Genomic DNA, 16,792 nt, shown 5'->3' with positions numbered 1-16,792 from the left:
GGGCCCAAACGAGTCGTTGTGATTTCGAGTTGGGCTATGAATTTGGGCCCAACACTGTGGGCTTGTATTCCTTTCCTTCTTTGGGCCCATATGACCCAAATTTTCAAATGTTGGGTAATTGGTATTTTGTATTCAAGACGAAATTGGGCCACCAAAAATACGCCATTCCATATATTTACACCAATTATATATTAAGAAAAAAAAGTACAAATTGATATTTATATTAATTTCGGCGACGGCTTCGATCTTCCGCCGGCGAACTGTGTATTACCAAATTTGGCCTTCAAAACATGAACGGCGTCGGCGCAAAGAACGGCGTCGCCACCATCGTTGAGCTCCTCCTGATGAGTTCAAACAACATTCTTAATTTTCATTGTTTTTACAATAATTTAAATGATTTTAAAAAACCTAAAAATTGATTTTCAGAAACACTTCCAAAAATTTCACAAAATTAAGGATAATTAAATCACTTTGGCCACTGTTTTTAATTCGTTTCATTACCAGTAACCATCTCTGCCGTACGACTTGGTCACAGATCGGACTTGCCGGCTGGACGTTTTCTTCTTTTCGCCGGATTTCTTCACCGGCAACCGAGCCCCTTTACTATCCTCCAATATAGGCGGCAGCGCCGGCCGCCAATGAGAAGCAGATTCCGACTTCGAACTCGTCACTCTCTCCAAACTCTGCTCCTGGTAGACGCGTCGCGCGTCCACTGCCCGGCGCAAACGAGATCCCAACTTTGAAAAGAGAGGCATAATCGCATAAAACAAAGGGAGAACAGGAAACTTGCAGATTTGCACAAGAAAGCGGCTGCGTTTCCTATTTATAGATAAACAAAGGGAATTTTAATTTTTTCTTTTTATTTTTAAATTGAGGGTTTTTTTTATGATTAGTTAAAAAAAAATACTCAAAATAATTAATAGTTATTACTCATATCAACAAATTAAAATATTACGTGCATTTGATCATGTACCAAATTTAGAATTTTAATTATAATCTAAAATTAGGCGTTTCGGACAGCATTGGTTCCCTTTTGGGGAGTGGATAAGGTGATCCGTTGCGTTTTCATAAAACAGTCTATTAAACTACAAAGTTTTAGGGAAGCCCATAGAATTGCTAAACTCCTTTTGGGTAATTATAGGTTTAAAGTTGTGGGCGCTACCAATATTGCAAAAATTGTTATTTACGCAACGTTCTTCGTTGTCTCCAATAGAAGTTTCTTCTTTCTGGACAAGGTCATGGTGGGCCCTACCTTGGGCTTCATACTTCACCGCCCACAACGAACGTTTTGGGCCCAGGCCCAATAATTTAACGTAGACCCACTGTTTAATTCCCCATATGGTAATATTGTAATTATTTTTCCAATTTGATCCATAAATTTTAAAATTTTAAACTATATATTTTATTTACGGTGGGTATATATAATGTCAGTTACCATATTTAAAATTTCTGATACGGAATTTGATTTTAAAGTAATTCGTTTTATAATTATTAAACTTGCACCTATCCAGCTTCTTCGCGTATATATATAAATTATTAAGTTTTTATTTTATTTTTTAATATTCAAAACTCGAGTTTTAAATAATAATTCATTTTTAGTAAAAAAAAAATGGAAATAGTGTTATTATTATTATTATTATTATTAATAAGTAGGAGGAGACAAAAAAAAAAAACGATTCCATTAGATTTTCATGATAGGTACAAAGAAACAATACCGTACTCAGGATTCTTTTTCATTTTTTAAAAAATAGCATTTAATAGTTTGTTTTTTTTTTCTATAATCAATATTCTTATATGGATTTATGCATATATAAAATGTTCATAAATTGGTATATATTCTTCCTTAAATAGTTTGAAAAAATCCAAATATTAAACAGAATATAGGTATTTTAACGTTGTGAAATATGGTACAAGCCTGTCCTTGTCCTCCTTATATTAAGTAGAGACAAAAGGGCTAAATATATCATTGTAATTAGAATAATTAAAAGATAGGCCCATATAATAATATGTGGTGTGTGAACTTTACAATGTTAATTATTAGCTCCATGCTCTCAATTCCTTAGGTTAAATTCAGCCATTAAATGACAAATATATCTCATGTCAACATTTTTTTATAAGAGTGTGAAAATCTCTTCCTAGCTGACACGTTTTAAAAATTTTGAAAGAAAGTCGAAAAGGAAAAACCCAAAGAGAACAATATATGCTAACGTCGGGCTTGTGCTATTACAAATGGTATTAGAGCCGGACACCAGGCGGCCCAAGCTTCCAAGGAGGGTGAATTTTGAGATCCCACATCAATTGGAGAGAAGAACGAAACATTTTTTTTTTATATATAAAGGTGTGGAAATCTCTCCCTAACATACGCGTTTTAAAAATCGTGAAGGAAAACTCGAAGAGGACAATGTCTGCTTGTGATTTTTCCTAGGAAACATGTGTGTAGACAAATCACGTTAAACGAACCCGTATTAGTCTGTGAATATAGTTTTTACTCTTAAATGTGAGAAGTAACGTGATCATGTCGCAATGGATACAGAAAAATATCGAGATCATCAAATACTGAATTAGAATTAAGAGTACGGTTATTCATTATAAACTCTAGGATCCCAAGAGTGTGAGAGTAGGGGAGTGAGTAGTGAAACATGCTAAATTGTCTTCTTATTTGTCGTGTCTTGTGTCTTCACATGGGACATAAAAGAACTTAAAGAATCCAAAAGGCAACCAAATTCATCTACGTATGTGGAAAGATGGGCATGAAAAGTAGCTATCAATAATACACAAAGGAAAAAAAAAAAGGTCTATAAACTAAATAAAAAGGCAAAACGTTAATTAAAATATTGCATATTTCGTTGTCTAAACACATTCCTTAAGCAAAAATTAGACAAAATAGTGGCCGGCTAAGACAGCTTCTTAACCTACTCTTTACCCTTTTATTCAATATGTTGGCCATATTATTATCCTATTTCAAAGAGATCCATGGTGAACTTGCACCAACTAAGTGTTAGTTTTTGTCAATAAATCAACTTACACTCGAGTGGCCTAAAATTCATATCAAAGGATATTGTTTTTTTTAGTTCAATAAGGTCGGGTCATAGAAATGACCCAAAGCTAATCCCAAAGAATAGTGCAACTTTATAGGCTCCTCTTGTCTAGATACTGGCAGCTGCATCTCCATTAATGATTCTCTCTTAAATAATTTATATCATTCCCTCTTCATTAACATTTGATGGATTATTCGACCTTTATATAATAAAATCATGCCTACTCCTATTAAACAAAAAAATCATTCGTAACGTATTTTAGGGGGAGACATGATGTCAGCTTTCCATCACTTTAGGTCTTGTGACATAAGCGAGCTACCATGTGACACATACGTGTGTCACAATATGGGTGAGTATTGCAAGACGAGCATCTCGAACAACTTCCTTTGAAATAGGTTTTTCAAAACACAACAATTTTAAGTATTAATAAGGGTTTGGTCCGACAATTTTTTTGTTGCGCATTTACACACCATAAAACATGTTAAAGAGAAATATGTATCCCCTAATCATTTTCATATTTTCTTATATATGCAAACCCACAAAGATGTTGTTAGACGAACACGACTCTCCACGCTGGTATGATATTGTCCACTTTTAGCATAAGCTCTCATGATTTTGCTTTGGACTTCTCCAAAAGATCTCATGCCAATGAAGAGAATATTCCTTGATTATAAACGCATGATCATTCTCTAAATTAGCAAAATATATAATCTTTTTCATATTTCCGAGAGGAAAAAAAAAATAACATTATCTACTACATGTCATCAACATGTAAGTAGTTGTATACATGTGGAAGCCATTATTGGTGAGAATAAATATGGATAATATTTATATACAGAAACCAAAAATTCCATCTTTTACAGAAAATATAAACCACTTCTTCTCTCTCTCTCTACAATCTGAGATGTTTATGTATGAAGTGTAATAATTATCCTTTTTACTGAAAAAATGAGGGCAGAATTGAAGGGGAAAACGAGTTCAATTTCAGTGCATAATTCAACGATTTTGAACACCCCTCATACTTCTCTTTCTGGTGCGCTAAAGGGGTGCCTTGGGAGCCTAGACGGTGGCTGTATTGAGAAGCTTCTGCTTCACTGCGCCGGTGCCCTCGAGAGCCACGATGTCACTCTTGCTCAGCAGGTTATGTGGGTTCTCAATAACGTCGCCTCCCCGGTTGGCGACCCTAACCAACGCCTCACTTGTTGGTTTTTGAGGGCTTTGATTTCTAGAGCCTCTAGGGTTTGTCCAACCCCGACTCCGACACCGATGAATTTTAATGGAAGAAGTGCCCGTATCGACACGAGGTTGATGTCAGTGACCGAGCTCGCCAGGTGAGATTCATACCACTGGAAACTTAAGTTACTTATCTGCTAGCGGTGTGATTGAGCTATTACAATTGAGCTATGTTGGTGGTAATATTAACTTTATGTTTTGGAATTTTCTTTAAACAGATACGTAGATTTGATTCCGTGGTATCGGTTCGGGTTTTGTGCAGCGAACATCGCAATTTACAAGGCAATTCAAAGGTGCCCCAAAGTTCACATATTAGATTTCAGCATTTCTCATTGCATGCAATGGCCAACCCTAATAGACGCCTTATCCAAAAGGCCACAAGGCCCTCCTTCACTTCGCATCAGTGTCCCATCTTTTAGGCCATCCGTTCCTCCTTTACTCAATATCTCCACACAACAAATTGGCCTTTGTTTAAGCAAATTCGCCAACTCCAAAAACATCCCATTTCAATTCAATGTCATTGATAACCACAATACTTCCATCGATCCTTCAAGTTTAAGCCTAGAAGAAGACGAGGCCTTGGTCATAAATTGTCAACATTGGCTAAGATACATGTTGAACGACGAAGAAGAAGAAGACGATTTTATTAACGCGACGAAAAGCCTCAACCCACGAATCATGGTGGTGGTTGATGAAGACTCCGACATGAGTGACTCGAGTCTCGCCTCGAGAATTACAACATGTTTTAACTATTTTTGGATACCCTTTGACGCGCTCGAGACTTTCTTGCCAAAAGATAGCGCGCAGAGGCTCGAGTATGAGGCCGACATCGGGCAACGAATCCAAAACATTATTGGCTTTGAAGGGCAACAAAGAGTTGAGAGATTGGAAAGTTGTGTGAAGGTTTCGGAGAGAATGAGGAATGGTGGGTACTTAAACGTACCGTTTTGTGATGACGTGGAAGCTGAGCTGAAGGCCTTGTTGGCAGAGCAGGCCAGTGGATGGGGGATGAAGAGGGAAGAAGATACGTTGGTGCTGACGTGGAAGGGCCACAATTCTGTGTTTGTCACAGCTTGGGTTACTGATGAGTTGGCTAGATGAAGCTGGTGTGACTCGAACATTTTGATTCTAGTTCTAGTTCTAGTGGTCAATTAATATGGTTAGCCACATTAGTGTAGCGGTTTTTTCTAATAAATTTATTTTTATTTTGGTGTCTAGCGTCTCTTAAATTTATAGAAACATAAATTTTACATAAAATTAGGTATATATAAAGTTTAAATCAAAACATAATTAATGTATTAATCTCACAAAATGAATTTTACTCTTTAAAATTGGGAGCAAGAGAATTTGAAAAAGTCAAAACTGATTGAAACAGAAGATAGGAAATCTGTGGTTGTGCAATTTAAAATTCAAATTGGTGGAGCAATGTCTGGGATTATGTGTGGCCGACGGTGGCTATGAAATGTCGCCGTCGTGGGGCGGCGGCGATTTCCAGGTTTCAGAAAGAAAAGAAAAAAAAAATGAATATCACGAATCGGATCCAATAAAATAAGACAATATCTACTGATTATACTGTTTATTCCCTGTGGACCTGCTAGATTGCCCATTCCTTGACTTTTTGTTTTGTAGGCTTATTATTATTATTAAAAAAATTCTTCTGTTAAACTGATATAAACGCAAAAAAGGAAGAAACCCTGTGGACCTGCTAGATTGCCCATTCCTTGACTTTTTGTTTTGTAGGCTTATTATTATTATTAAAAAAATTCTTCTGTTAAACTGATATAAACGCAAAAAAGGAAGAAAAAAGCGTCGACAGCAGGATTCGAACCTGCGCAGGCAAAGCCCAACAGATTTCGAGTCTGTCTCCTTAACCACTCGGACATATCGACTTTTGTTTCAACTTCGACAACTAAATATAAAACTACTATTAATTCATTTGGTTTTCTGCAAAAATCGTTTTTTTCTGGCTAGACACGATTCTGATCTTGCATTTGCATTCGGAAAAACACAAAATTATAATGGAAAACAAATGGTTAAACCCCTGAAATGTTGGGTTTTCCAGAATGAAATGTCTAACGAGAAAGCCACTAAGCAAAGACAAGACAATAAAGTTTTGAACTTTTAGTGGTTTCAAAAGATTATTATAAATGGTTACATTGTAATAATACAAAAATCATGAAGAATAAAATTTATCTTTTGCAGGAATGTCAGATTGAGTTTCTAATTCCTCCTTTGTGTCCCCTCTTTTTGGCATTGGCATCGCCCATCGAGGAACTGTTTGACGTACCCTGTTCTCCTGTCTCGCTAAAAAAACAAATATTCTTCTTGTTGGCTAATGCCTATCAACGACGCCATTTCAAACCCTCATTCATATTCTTCTTGTTCCCAGCTTTGTTGATGCAATTCTCAGAAACCCCACTTCATTTTTGCTCTTCTTCCTCCATTGACCTTGTCTACGTGCCCCTTTCCGCCAGTGTTCATGTGGGTCATGCCCACATCTCCTTGTTCTTCTACTTCAGGAGGTTTCTTCTCGTGACCATTCATTTCCTCTTCTTCATTTAATGCTTTTTGTCTTCCAATTCAATCAACTAAGCCACTGCCTTCTGATGGGTATCATGGGGCATTCATTGATTTTCTTTGCTTAGATGATTAAGGGACATGTTTCTTCGTAATTTGCCTTGCCATTTATTGCTTTCAACGACCATTCATACTTCTCTTTCTGCTTTGCTGTATATACTTCACACTTCCACCTCCACTTTTTTGTTGCTCTCAATTTATTGTGTTCATTGTTTATTTATTTCATTCTATGTTTGTAATAAAGTTACATTAGAGAAGAACTTTTCCCCCTTTTGGGTCGCCTTTTCTTTTGATTTCCTTATCTTCTCTTCACGACCAGTGTAATGTTTCTTTGTTTCTATGCAACTTTAAGGCACTGTACTTTCTTTCTCTCCTTCTTGTTCTTCGCTTCTGAACTTGTTTGTTACATTAATGCTTCGTATTCAGACTGATTGAGCTGCAGAAATCATGGAAAAGGCTACACAATTCGTTGATCTTGTAAAAACCCAGAAATCTTTTGAGGAGATCAAGTGCTGGACATGGTCAGAGCTTCTGATTGCTTTGAAGCAATGTCAAGAATCATTAGCAAACTCATCAACTGTGCTGAAAAAATGCATGGATTTGCTTTGCCAAAAGATCAGTTTGGCTGATAATGGAGCAAGTTCATCTGCTTCATCTGTTAATAGTTCAAGATTTCGTTTATCTTGTGATAGCAAAAGCACTGAAAGCTTAAAGACAAATTCTGCTTCCACAACTTGGTGGTTTGATGATCTATTGGTTTTCACCACTGAATCTCTTGAAATCTTTGTTCAATCCATGATCTTGCACGAGTTCGACCAAATTCTTCTAAGCAAATTCCTCGTTCATTTCCAGAAATCCAAGTTCCTTACTGCAGCTACTGATGAAAAGAGGAAAGTAATCGAGTCTGTCGTTGATATGCTCGACACGCTCGATGAAAACGTGCTGTCTTTGAAGGCGTTATTCGACATTCTACGAGTTTCCTTAAGCTTGAACATAAATAAAGACAGCAAGAATAGGTTGGAGGCCATGATTGGTTCAAGGTTGAGTCATGCTACATTGGACAATTTGCTTGTTCCTTCCCCATGTGGAGCAAACTACCTATATGATGTCAAACTTGTTCTTAGACTGTTCAAGGCATTTTTATCAGGAGGACTCAATCAAGCATCTCAATTAAGTAAAGCTGCTAATTTGATGGACTTATACATGGCTGAGGTCGCACCCGATCCGTGTCTTAAGTCGTCGAGGTTCCTCGCTCTTGCATTAGCCGTTCCTGACTCGGCCAGGAAGTCCTATGATGAAATGTACCATGCCATAGATCTGTACTTTGAGGTATTCACTCAGCTCATGTACTTTGTTTAAATTTGTAGCTTAGAACTAAAGTTGTTTAGTTTTGGTAGATGCATGCAGGAATGACAGAAGAGGAGAAGGAGAAAATAAGCTGTGCATTGAACCACAAGAAGCTCTCCTATGAAGTTGGTATTCATTTCTCTAAGAACACGAAATTCCGATCGAGATCAACTCGGTCGATACCCGAAAGTCCGAAACCAGAGACGGAAGGCTTACTTGAAAACATAAACTACTCAAAATCTCTGATAAACTGGCCTCATAATCTCACAAAAGAAGAGCAATCTTCAGAACAAATTGTGCTGTATCATGGGAAGTTTGATGTTGTTCCTGCTGATAACGAGAGATTCAAAGTTCAATTGGAGGGAATGCAATGGAGAGTGGTGGAATTGGAGAAGCTGTGTAGAAAAATGCAGACCCAAATGAGAAAGATTTTGAAGTCTCGAGTGGCTTCGAGTCATTGTCAAGTTAAATCATTGCCTAAGCTATGTTCATAGTGATATCTGTGCTCTGTTCTTCTGCTGCTTCTTACAGCTTTCTCTGTGTGTTTAGCAGATTGAGTTTGGTTGTAAAGTTAGAACAACAACAAGAACAAGGAAGGTGACGATGGGTTTATCCACAAACCCAATTATTCTCGTGAATTATTGCGCAAAGTTATGGTGTGAACGAGATTGAAAGCTGATGGTCGAGTCTTTTTCGATGTCACTCTCGTTTTGAGGCCTCTTTTTATTGAAAGTTGCAACTTGACAAAAGCTACGCTACAATGCATCAAAATTGTAATAGCTTTAAACCGAGATATGTTACGTATCGTCGTCAGTCTCACGATTTTAAAACACGTTTACTAGGAAAAGGTTTTCACACCCTTATAACGAATATTTTGTTCCCCTCTCCAACCGATGTGAGATCTCACGATCCACCCCCTTGAAGTCCAACGTCCTCTTTGGCACATTGCTCGTTCTCTTTTCTAACTGATGTGGGATCTCACAATCTACTTCCTTAGGGGCCCAACATCCTCGTTGGCACATTGCCCGGTATTTGGCTAAAACCCACACTTAACAAATATTGTTCGATTTAGTCTGTTATGTATCACTGTCAATCTCACAGTTTTAAAATACGTTTCCTAAGGAGATATTTCTACACTCTTATAAAGAATGTTTCGTTCTCCTTTCCAACCGAGTTAGGATCTCCCAAAAATATATAAAAAAGGGTTTTAATTATTTATTTATTTCTAGAATTCTAAGAGAAATGCAAGTCTTTAGAAAAAAAAATGGTAAAAACACAAACCTAAATATTAAAAATGGAAAAATAAGAAGAAAATGCTAATTTTAATTTTATATTTTAGTAACGGGCCTAACGGCTATCTAAATAGATAATAAATGCTAATTATTAGCGGTAGCGGCGCAAAATCAACGGACATATTTCGTTGTGCAGCTCCCTCGTGGCCAAGGCATCTGGAGTGGCTCGCTTTATGACTTTCCCGCTAGAATCAGAGCGCTCCATCAACGGCCTCTTTTCTCTCGAGTGTTCGTTGCCGAAATCAAACGCTAGATCATTACCAGGCAATCGGAAGAAGAGAGAGAGAGAAGAATCGAAAGAAGTTTCTTGACTCGTCTCGGTGATGAAAAATAGAGGTAATGTACGGCTGGCTATTCTGTTCGTCACGGGATTCGCATTCGTTCCACTCGAGCCTAGTTCTCAGTCCAATGGAGTCCTCCCCTCATTCGCACTCTGTTTTCTGTTGGCAGGGCATTTTCTTCGACAAGTTCATGATCCAAGCGGGGGCGGATTTTTCAGAAGTGGCGACTGATCTGGCGATGATGAATGCGACGGTGAAGTTCATATTTCGAAATACGGCCTCGTTTTTCGGCGTTCATGTCACTTCCACTCCGCTTCGGCTTTCGTATTCTCAGCTCACACTTGCCTCTGGAACTGTATGTAATCGCTATCCTAAACTCTTTGATTAAGCATAGGTAGTTCGATCTTGACTATTCTGTCCTGGGTTTGAAATTTTAAGTGTACGGCTGGCTATTCCGATTTAGGGGTTTCTTGGAGAACTTCAGAGGTTAATCAAGGGATTTTTCGTTTTTATCGACACTTTCTGTATCTTTCGTGGTTTCGATTACGGAGGATTAGGGCGTTTTTAGTAGGTTCATTGCTCCTATGGTTACGTGATTATTATCTTGGACTCTTCGTTTCATTCTCCGTCATCTTCTATCTGTTCTTGGTGTGAGGAGCCAAGGGACAAACCTGATATTAAAATTTATGTGTTGGCAGAAGAGAGCAGGACGATGAACTCTTATGTCAGTGAGATCTGTTCCAGTAACAGAGAGGGGAAGAACAATGCAGTTGCTCTTGATGAAGTGATTGCTTGGACAACAGAAAAGCAGTTGGTCTTGTCATTGAGGCCGGTTGGATTTTCGCATCTGCTAGGAATACTGGTATGATTCCAAGCCCAAGCCTGTGAAGTTGAATTTAAGTTTTCGGGGGGCGTGGGAAGTAATTGTTGTTTTGAAGTTTTATTTTATTTTATTTTATGTATTATTTGTTGGCTGTGAAGTTGTGTAGTGTAGCTTTAGCTTCTTTAGATGTTACCTCTGTTTGGATTATGTCAAGTAAGAAGGGGTCACAAAATATTGCTTGAAACATGTCTGGCAATGCTACTAATTCTCAGGTTTCAGCTGGCAACAAGGATGTTGACCTACCAACTAGATAAGAAAAATGGAAAGCCAAGCTAAAAATGTTTTACCACAGCATTTGGAAGGCTTCCTCTCCCTTTTGTGTACATTTCATTACTTCAATTAAACTCAGTTTCTCTTCCCCCTCCCAAAAACATCCTCTGATTAAGTTATATGACATGATAACATCCTCTGATTAAGTTATCAAGTGTGATAGATGCAGATTCTTCCATAGACAAATGTTTTACCAATTTGAACAATATTCAGTTTTCGCTGTTTTATATTTTCAATGTGTGAATTAGCCCTACAAAATGAAGGACAAATTTTGTTTTATTTTCTATTAAGTTTACGAGTTAAAACTTTTTGACATTTTCTGTACCTTATTATTTCTTTTAAAGGTAGAAGAAAGAGTTTGATCAGCTGAAGAGGAAAATGGCAAAGTCTAAGAGAGAATTTGGTCTGCTGGAGAGGAAAAGGTAGAGTCTAAAACTGATACAAGCATCTGATGTGAGTGAATTTAAAACGATGAAATTTCCAGAAAGTATGTTTTATTTTGTTGCTTAAGAATTTTTTGTCTCTTACTAGCTTTGCTTCATTGGAAATTATATGACTGCAAGTCACCTAACAAGGTGCAAAAATGTTTGAATGAGATTTGGCAATTGAATAACACTAGAAATTATTCACGATCAACCATGTTGATTTTATGCATATGCAATAAAATGATTTAATTCTTGATGAAAAATTTTCAAAGTTGATATTTGGGGCTTATTTAACTATGTGCACAAAAATTATAGATAGGCATACCAAGTTTGGCTAATGCAAATATTATCTAAGATTATTCCTAAGACAAGCTAGAATCAGTGGGTTAAACTTCTACAAAAAAAAAAAAAAAAAACGGTTAATGTTCACTCACTATGGTTTCAAATTATCCATATCTCATTGGTTTGGCATTATTGCTCGTATTTCCTTTGCTAATGGAGAAGATTTTGATTGGTAACTATGTTGTGAAAATTTCAGATGGAGGTGGAGAACATCGATGGAGATAATAAAGATGAGGGCATTCTACAAGGTATCCAACTCCGGTTGCTACTTTCAACACTCCTTCACGTAAGAAATTTTCTATTTGACATCATGAACTACCATATGTGCAACCTAGTTCTCACAGGAATTACTTTTTTGGCAATGTTGTGGCTCTAATAAGGTTAGTTTCCTATTTTTACTTTTTATTATATCTTTTTTTTTTCTTTTCTTTTCTGATGTTCCTGGTGCTCTACTGGTATCATGTTTTTTGTTTCAAGAGTAAATGGTTAAACTACAACAAAGAATTGTAATGAATGTTAAAGTTGAAAGAGGTTCATGAGTAAAGAATTAAATGACATCTTTTGTTTTATGAGTGTTTTAGGTAGTTCGGAATAGTTTTTTTAAAAGAAAAATGAAGCTTTCATTGAGATCAAATGAACGATTACAAGAGGAACACACAAAAAAAAAAAAAAAAAAACCATCCAAAAAGGAGACCAGTTGACCTAATTTTAGTTTGTTAATGGATAATCTTTTGGATACTTTTAGTTTGTTAATGGATAATCTTTTGGATACTTTTAGTTTGTGATGGTTATGTAAGCAAGGAAGGAAGGAAGATAAGTTTGGATAAGAGAATTATGGGTAAAAGTATGAGAATGGTGGATAACGGCCTATTCAAAAGGTTAAGAACCCAAAATGGAAGTTTGTTCAAATTGGAGATTCGAAAAGCTTATTTTGGAACCAAGAATTAGGATGTCATATGCCATGAGAAGTAGGAAAAAATTTATATCAAGGATATGGAAAAGTGAAGAATTGTTGGAATCAAGGAATAAGGGATTTCAAAAGAAAGTTTGTGGAATTTTAGAGGAAGGAAACACTCGAATAAAAGGATTTGCTTAATTGGTTGGTGATAAGGAAAAGTTACCTTCTATTTGGTCTATAAGTTCGTTAATGGACAATCTTTTGGATATTTTTAGTTTGGGATGGTTATGTATGTAAGGAAGGAAGGAAGATAAGTTTGGATAAGACAATTGTGGGTAAAAGTATGAGAACGGTGGATAAAGGATTATTCAAAATGTTAGAACCGAAAATGGAAGTTTGTTGAAATTGGAGATTCGAAAAGCTTATTTTGGAACCAAGAAATAGGATGTCATATGCCATGAGAAGTAGGAAAGAATTTATATCAAGGATATGGAAAAGTTAAGAATTGTTGGAATCAAGGAATAAGGGATCTCAAAAGAAAGTTTGTGAAATTTTAGAAGGAAGCACTCGAATAAAAGAATTTGCTTAATTGGTTGGTGATAAGGAAAAGTTAAATTGTATTTGGTCTATAAGTTCGTTAATGGTTATGATGGTTATGTATGCAAGGAAGGAAGATAAGTTTCGATAAGAGAATTGTTGGTAAAAGTATGAGAATGGTGGATAAAGGACTATTCAAAATGTTAGAACCGAAAATGGAAGTTTGTTCAAATTAGAGATTCCAAAAGCTTATTTTGGAACCTAGAAATAGGATGTCATATGCCATGAGAAGTAGGAAAGAATTTATATCAAGGATATGGAAAAGTGAAGAGTTGTTGGAATCAAAGAATAAGGGATCTCTGAAGAAAGATTGTGGAATTTTAGAGGAAGGAAGCACTCGAATAAAAGGATTTGCTTAATTGGTTGGTGATATGGGAAAGTTAAATTCGATTTGGTCTATAAGTTTGCTAATGGACAATCTTTTGGATATTTTTAGTTTGTGATAGTTATGTATGTGAGGAAGGAAGGAAGATAAGTTTGGATAAGATTATTGTGGGTAAAAGTATGAGAATGGTGGATATAGGACTACTCAAAAGGTTAAGAACCGAAAATGAAAGTTTGTTCAAATTGGAAATTCGAAAAGCTTATTTTGGAACCTAAAAATAGGATGTCATATGCCATGAGAAGTAGGAAAGAATTTATATCAAGGATAAGGAAAAGTGAAGAATTGTTGGAATCAAGAAATAAGGGATCTCAAAAGAAAATTTGTGGAATTTTAATGGAAGGAAGCACTCGAATAAAAGGATTTGCTTAATTGATTGGTGATAAGGAAAAGTTAAATTCTATTTGGTCTATAGGTTCGTTAATGCACAATCTTTTGGATATTTTTAGTTTGTAATGGTTATGTATGCAAGGAAGCAAGGAAGATAAGTTTGGATAAGAGAATTGTGCGTAAAAGTATGAGAATGGTGGATATAGGACTATTCAAAAGGTTAAGAACCGAAAATGGAAGTTTGTTCAAATTGGAGATTCGAAAAGCTTATTTTGGAACCAAGAAATAGGAAATCATATGCCATGAGAAGTAGGAAAGAATCAATATCAAGAATATGGAAAAGTGAAGAATTGTTGAAATCAAGGAATAAGGGATTTCAAAAGAAAGTTTGTGGAATTTTAGAGGAAGGAATACTCGAATAAAAGGATTTGCTTAATTGGTTGGTGATAAGGAAAAGTTAAATTCTATTTGGTCTATAAGTTCAATAATGCACAATCTTTTGTATATTTTTAGTTTGTAATTGTTATGTATGCAAGGAAGCAAGGAAGATAAGTTTGGATAAGAGAATTGTGCGTAAAAGTATGAGAATGGTGGATATAGGACTATTCAATAGGTTAAGAACTGAAAATGGAAGTTTGTTCAAATTGGAGATTCGAAAAGCTTATTTTGGAAACAAGAAATAGGATGTCATATGCCATGAGAAGTAGGAAAGAATTTATATCAAGGATATGGAAAAGTTAAGAATTGTTGGAATCAAGGAATAAGGGATCTCAAAAGAAAGTTTGTGAAATTTTAGAAGGAAGCACTCGAATAAAAGAATTTGCTTAATTGGTTGGTGATAAGGAAAAGTTAAATTGTATTTGGTCTATAAGTTCGTTAATGAACAATCTTTTGGATATTTTTAGTTTGTGATGGTTATGTATGCAAGAAAGGAAGGAAGATAAGTTTGGCTAAGAGAATTGTGGGTAAAAGTATGAAAATGGTGGATATAGGACTATTCAAAAGGTTAAGAACCGAAAATGAAAGTTTATTCAAATTGGAGATTCGAAAAGTTTATTTTGGAACCAAGAAATAGGACGTCATATGCCATGAGAAGTAGGAAAGAATTTATATAAAGGATATAGAAAAATGAAGAATTGTTGGAATCAAGGAAAAAGGGCTCTCAAAAAAAAGTTTTTGGAATTTTAGAGAAAGGAAACACTTGAATAAAAGGATTTGCTTAATTGGTTGGTGATAAGGAAAAGTTAAATTCTATTTGGTCTATAAGTTCGTTAATGCACAATCTTTTGGATAGTTTTAGTTTGTGATTGTTATGTATGCAAGGAAGGAAGATAAGTTTGGATAAGAGAATTGTGGGTAAAAGTATGGGAATGGTGGATAAAGGACTATTCAAAAGGTTAAGAACCGAAAATGGAAGTTTGTTCAAATTGGAGATTCGAAAAGCTTATTTTGGAATCAAGAAATAGGAAGTCATATGCCATGAGAAGTAGAAAAGAATTTATATCAAGGAAAAGGAAAAGTGAAGAATTGTTGGAATCAAGGAATAAGGGATCTCAAAAGAAAGTTTGTGGAATTTTAGAGGAAGGAAGCACTCGAATAAAAGGATTTGCTTAATTGGTTGGTGATAAGGAAAAGTTAAATTCTATTTGGTCTATAAGTTCGTTAATGAACAATCTTTTGGATATTTTTAGTTTGTTATGGTTATGTATGCAAGGAAGCAAGGAAGATAAGTGTGGATAAGAGAATTGTGCGTAAAAGTATGAGAATGGTGGATATAGGACTATTCAAAAGGTTAAGAACTGAAAATGGAAGATTGTTGAAATTGGAGATTCGAAAAGCTTATTTTGAAACCAAGAAATAGGATGTCATATGACATGAGAAGTAGGAAAGAATTTATATCAAGGAAAAGGAAAAGTGAAGAATTGTTGGAATCAAGGAATAAGGGATCTCAAAAGAAAGTTTGTGGAATTTTAGAGGAAGGAAGCACTCGAATAAAAGGATTTGCTTAATTGGTTGGTGATAAGGAAAAGTTAAATTCTATTTGGTCTATAAGTTCGTTAATGAACAATCTTTTGGATATTTTTAGTTTGTTATGGTTATGTATGCAAGGAAGCAAGGAAGATAAGTGTGGATAAGAGAATTGTGCGTAAAAGTATGAGAATGGTGGATATAGGACTATTCAAAAGGTTAAGAACTGAAAATGGAAGATTGTTGAAATTGGAGATTCGAAAAGCTTATTTTGAAACCAAGAAATAGGATGTCATATGACATGAGAAGTAGGAAAGAATTTATATCAAGGAAAAGGAAAAGTGAAGAATTGTTGGAATCAAGGAATAAGGGATCTCAAAAGAAAGTTTGTGGAATTTTAGAGGAAGGAAGCACTCGAATAAAAGGATTTGCTTAATTTGTTGGTGATAAGGAAAAGTTAAATTCTATTTGGTCTATAAGTTCGTTAATGCACAATCTAATTGATATTTTTAGTTTGTGATGGTTAGGTATGCAAGGAAGGAAGGAAGATAAGTTTGGATAAGAGAATTGTGCGTAAAAGTATGAGAATGGTGGATATAGGACTATTCAAAAGGTTAAGAACCGAAAATGGAAGATTGTTGAAATTGGAGATTCGAAAAGCTTATTTTGGAACAAAGAAATAGGATGTCATATGCCATGAGAAGTAGGAAAGAATTTATATCAAGGAAATGGAAAAGTGAAGAATTGTTGGAATCAAGGAATAAGGGATCTCAAAAGAAAGTTTGTGGAATTTTAGAGGAAGGAAGCCCTCGAATAAAAGGATTTGCTTAATTGGTTGGTGATAAGGAAAAGTTAAATTCTATTTGGTCTATCATTAATGGACAATCTTTTGGATATTTTTAGTTTGTGATGGTTATGTATGTAAGGAA

The 16,792-nt window shown here is 35.5% G+C and overlaps 3 protein-coding genes, 1 long non-coding RNA gene and 1 other non-coding gene across 8 annotated transcripts; 3 read left to right on the top strand and 2 right to left on the bottom strand.

Annotated features, from left to right (window-relative positions):
* Positions 1 to 119: 119 nt before the first annotated feature.
* On the bottom strand, positions 120 to 810 carry LOC111455175. The gene is made up of 2 exons (XM_023096739.1): positions 502 to 810; positions 120 to 341 (listed from the first exon to the last, which is right to left on the bottom strand). Exons 1-2 carry the CDS (start codon positions 753 to 755, stop codon positions 284 to 286), a joined length of 312 nt encoding a protein of 103 aa, XP_022952507.1. The 5' UTR covers positions 756 to 810; the 3' UTR covers positions 120 to 283.
* Positions 811 to 3,925: 3,115 nt separating this feature from the next.
* On the top strand, positions 3,926 to 5,414 carry LOC111455174 (scarecrow-like protein 32). Its single transcript, XM_023096738.1, has 2 exons — positions 3,926 to 4,369; positions 4,490 to 5,414. Exons 1-2 carry the CDS (start codon positions 3,987 to 3,989, stop codon positions 5,370 to 5,372), a joined length of 1,266 nt encoding a protein of 421 aa, XP_022952506.1. The 5' UTR covers positions 3,926 to 3,986; the 3' UTR covers positions 5,373 to 5,414.
* A 664-nt stretch (positions 5,415 to 6,078) lies between these two features.
* TRNAS-CGA lies at positions 6,079 to 6,160 on the bottom strand. Its single transcript has one exon. It is a non-coding gene; the product is annotated as a tRNA-Ser (tRNA).
* A 413-nt stretch (positions 6,161 to 6,573) lies between these two features.
* On the top strand, positions 6,574 to 8,897 carry LOC111455173 (BTB/POZ domain-containing protein At3g22104-like). 2 transcript variants are annotated; one of them, XM_023096737.1, is made up of 3 exons: positions 6,574 to 6,793; positions 7,275 to 8,177; positions 8,246 to 8,897. In XM_023096737.1, the coding sequence occupies exons 2-3, from the start codon at positions 7,296 to 7,298 to the stop codon at positions 8,687 to 8,689; spliced, it is 1,326 nt and encodes a 441-aa protein (XP_022952505.1). In that variant the 5' UTR covers positions 6,574 to 6,793; positions 7,275 to 7,295; the 3' UTR covers positions 8,690 to 8,897. The 2 variants fall into 2 exon arrangements, with proteins under 2 accessions (XP_022952505.1, XP_022952504.1); XM_023096736.1 differs by having other exon boundaries at positions 6,574 to 6,939.
* A 696-nt stretch (positions 8,898 to 9,593) lies between these two features.
* LOC111455176 lies at positions 9,594 to 16,670 on the top strand. Of its 3 annotated transcripts, none has more exons than XR_002712550.1 (6): positions 9,594 to 9,823; positions 9,938 to 10,123; positions 10,467 to 10,630; positions 11,266 to 11,343; positions 11,885 to 13,633; positions 16,391 to 16,670. It is a non-coding gene; the product is annotated as an uncharacterized LOC111455176 (long non-coding RNA). The 3 variants fall into 3 exon arrangements; XR_002712548.1 differs by having other exon boundaries at positions 11,885 to 14,814; XR_002712549.1 differs by lacking the exon at positions 16,391 to 16,670 and having other exon boundaries at positions 11,266 to 11,374; positions 11,885 to 13,701.
* Positions 16,671 to 16,792: the final 122 nt, after the last annotated feature.

Source organism: Cucurbita moschata, unplaced genomic scaffold (assembly GCF_002738365.1).
Source record: "Cucurbita moschata cultivar Rifu unplaced genomic scaffold, Cmos_1.0 Cmo_Scf00017, whole genome shotgun sequence".
NCBI lineage: Eukaryota > Viridiplantae > Streptophyta > Magnoliopsida > Cucurbitales > Cucurbitaceae > Cucurbita > Cucurbita moschata.
This window is presented reverse-complemented; position numbering and strand designations above follow the sequence as displayed.

Coding starts and splice junctions, on each gene's coding strand:
- LOC111455174 (XM_023096738.1), top strand. CDS start 3,987: ATGAGGGCAGAATTGAAGGGGAAAACGAGTTCAATTTCAGTGCATAAT. Junction 4,370..4,489: donor TCAGTGACCGAGCTCGCCAG/GTGAGATTCATA, acceptor TTCTTTAAACAG/ATACGTAGATTTGATTCCGT.
- LOC111455173 (XM_023096737.1), top strand. CDS start 7,296: ATGGAAAAGGCTACACAATTCGTTGATCTTGTAAAAACCCAGAAATCT. Junction 8,178..8,245: donor CCATAGATCTGTACTTTGAG/GTATTCACTCAG, acceptor TAGTTTTGGTAG/ATGCATGCAGGAATGACAGA.
- LOC111455175 (XM_023096739.1), bottom strand. CDS start 755: ATGCCTCTCTTTTCAAAGTTGGGATCTCGTTTGCGCCGGGCAGTGGAC. Junction 342..501: donor TACGGCAGAGATGGTTACTG/GTAATGAAACGA, acceptor TGAACTCATCAG/GAGGAGCTCAACGATGGTGG.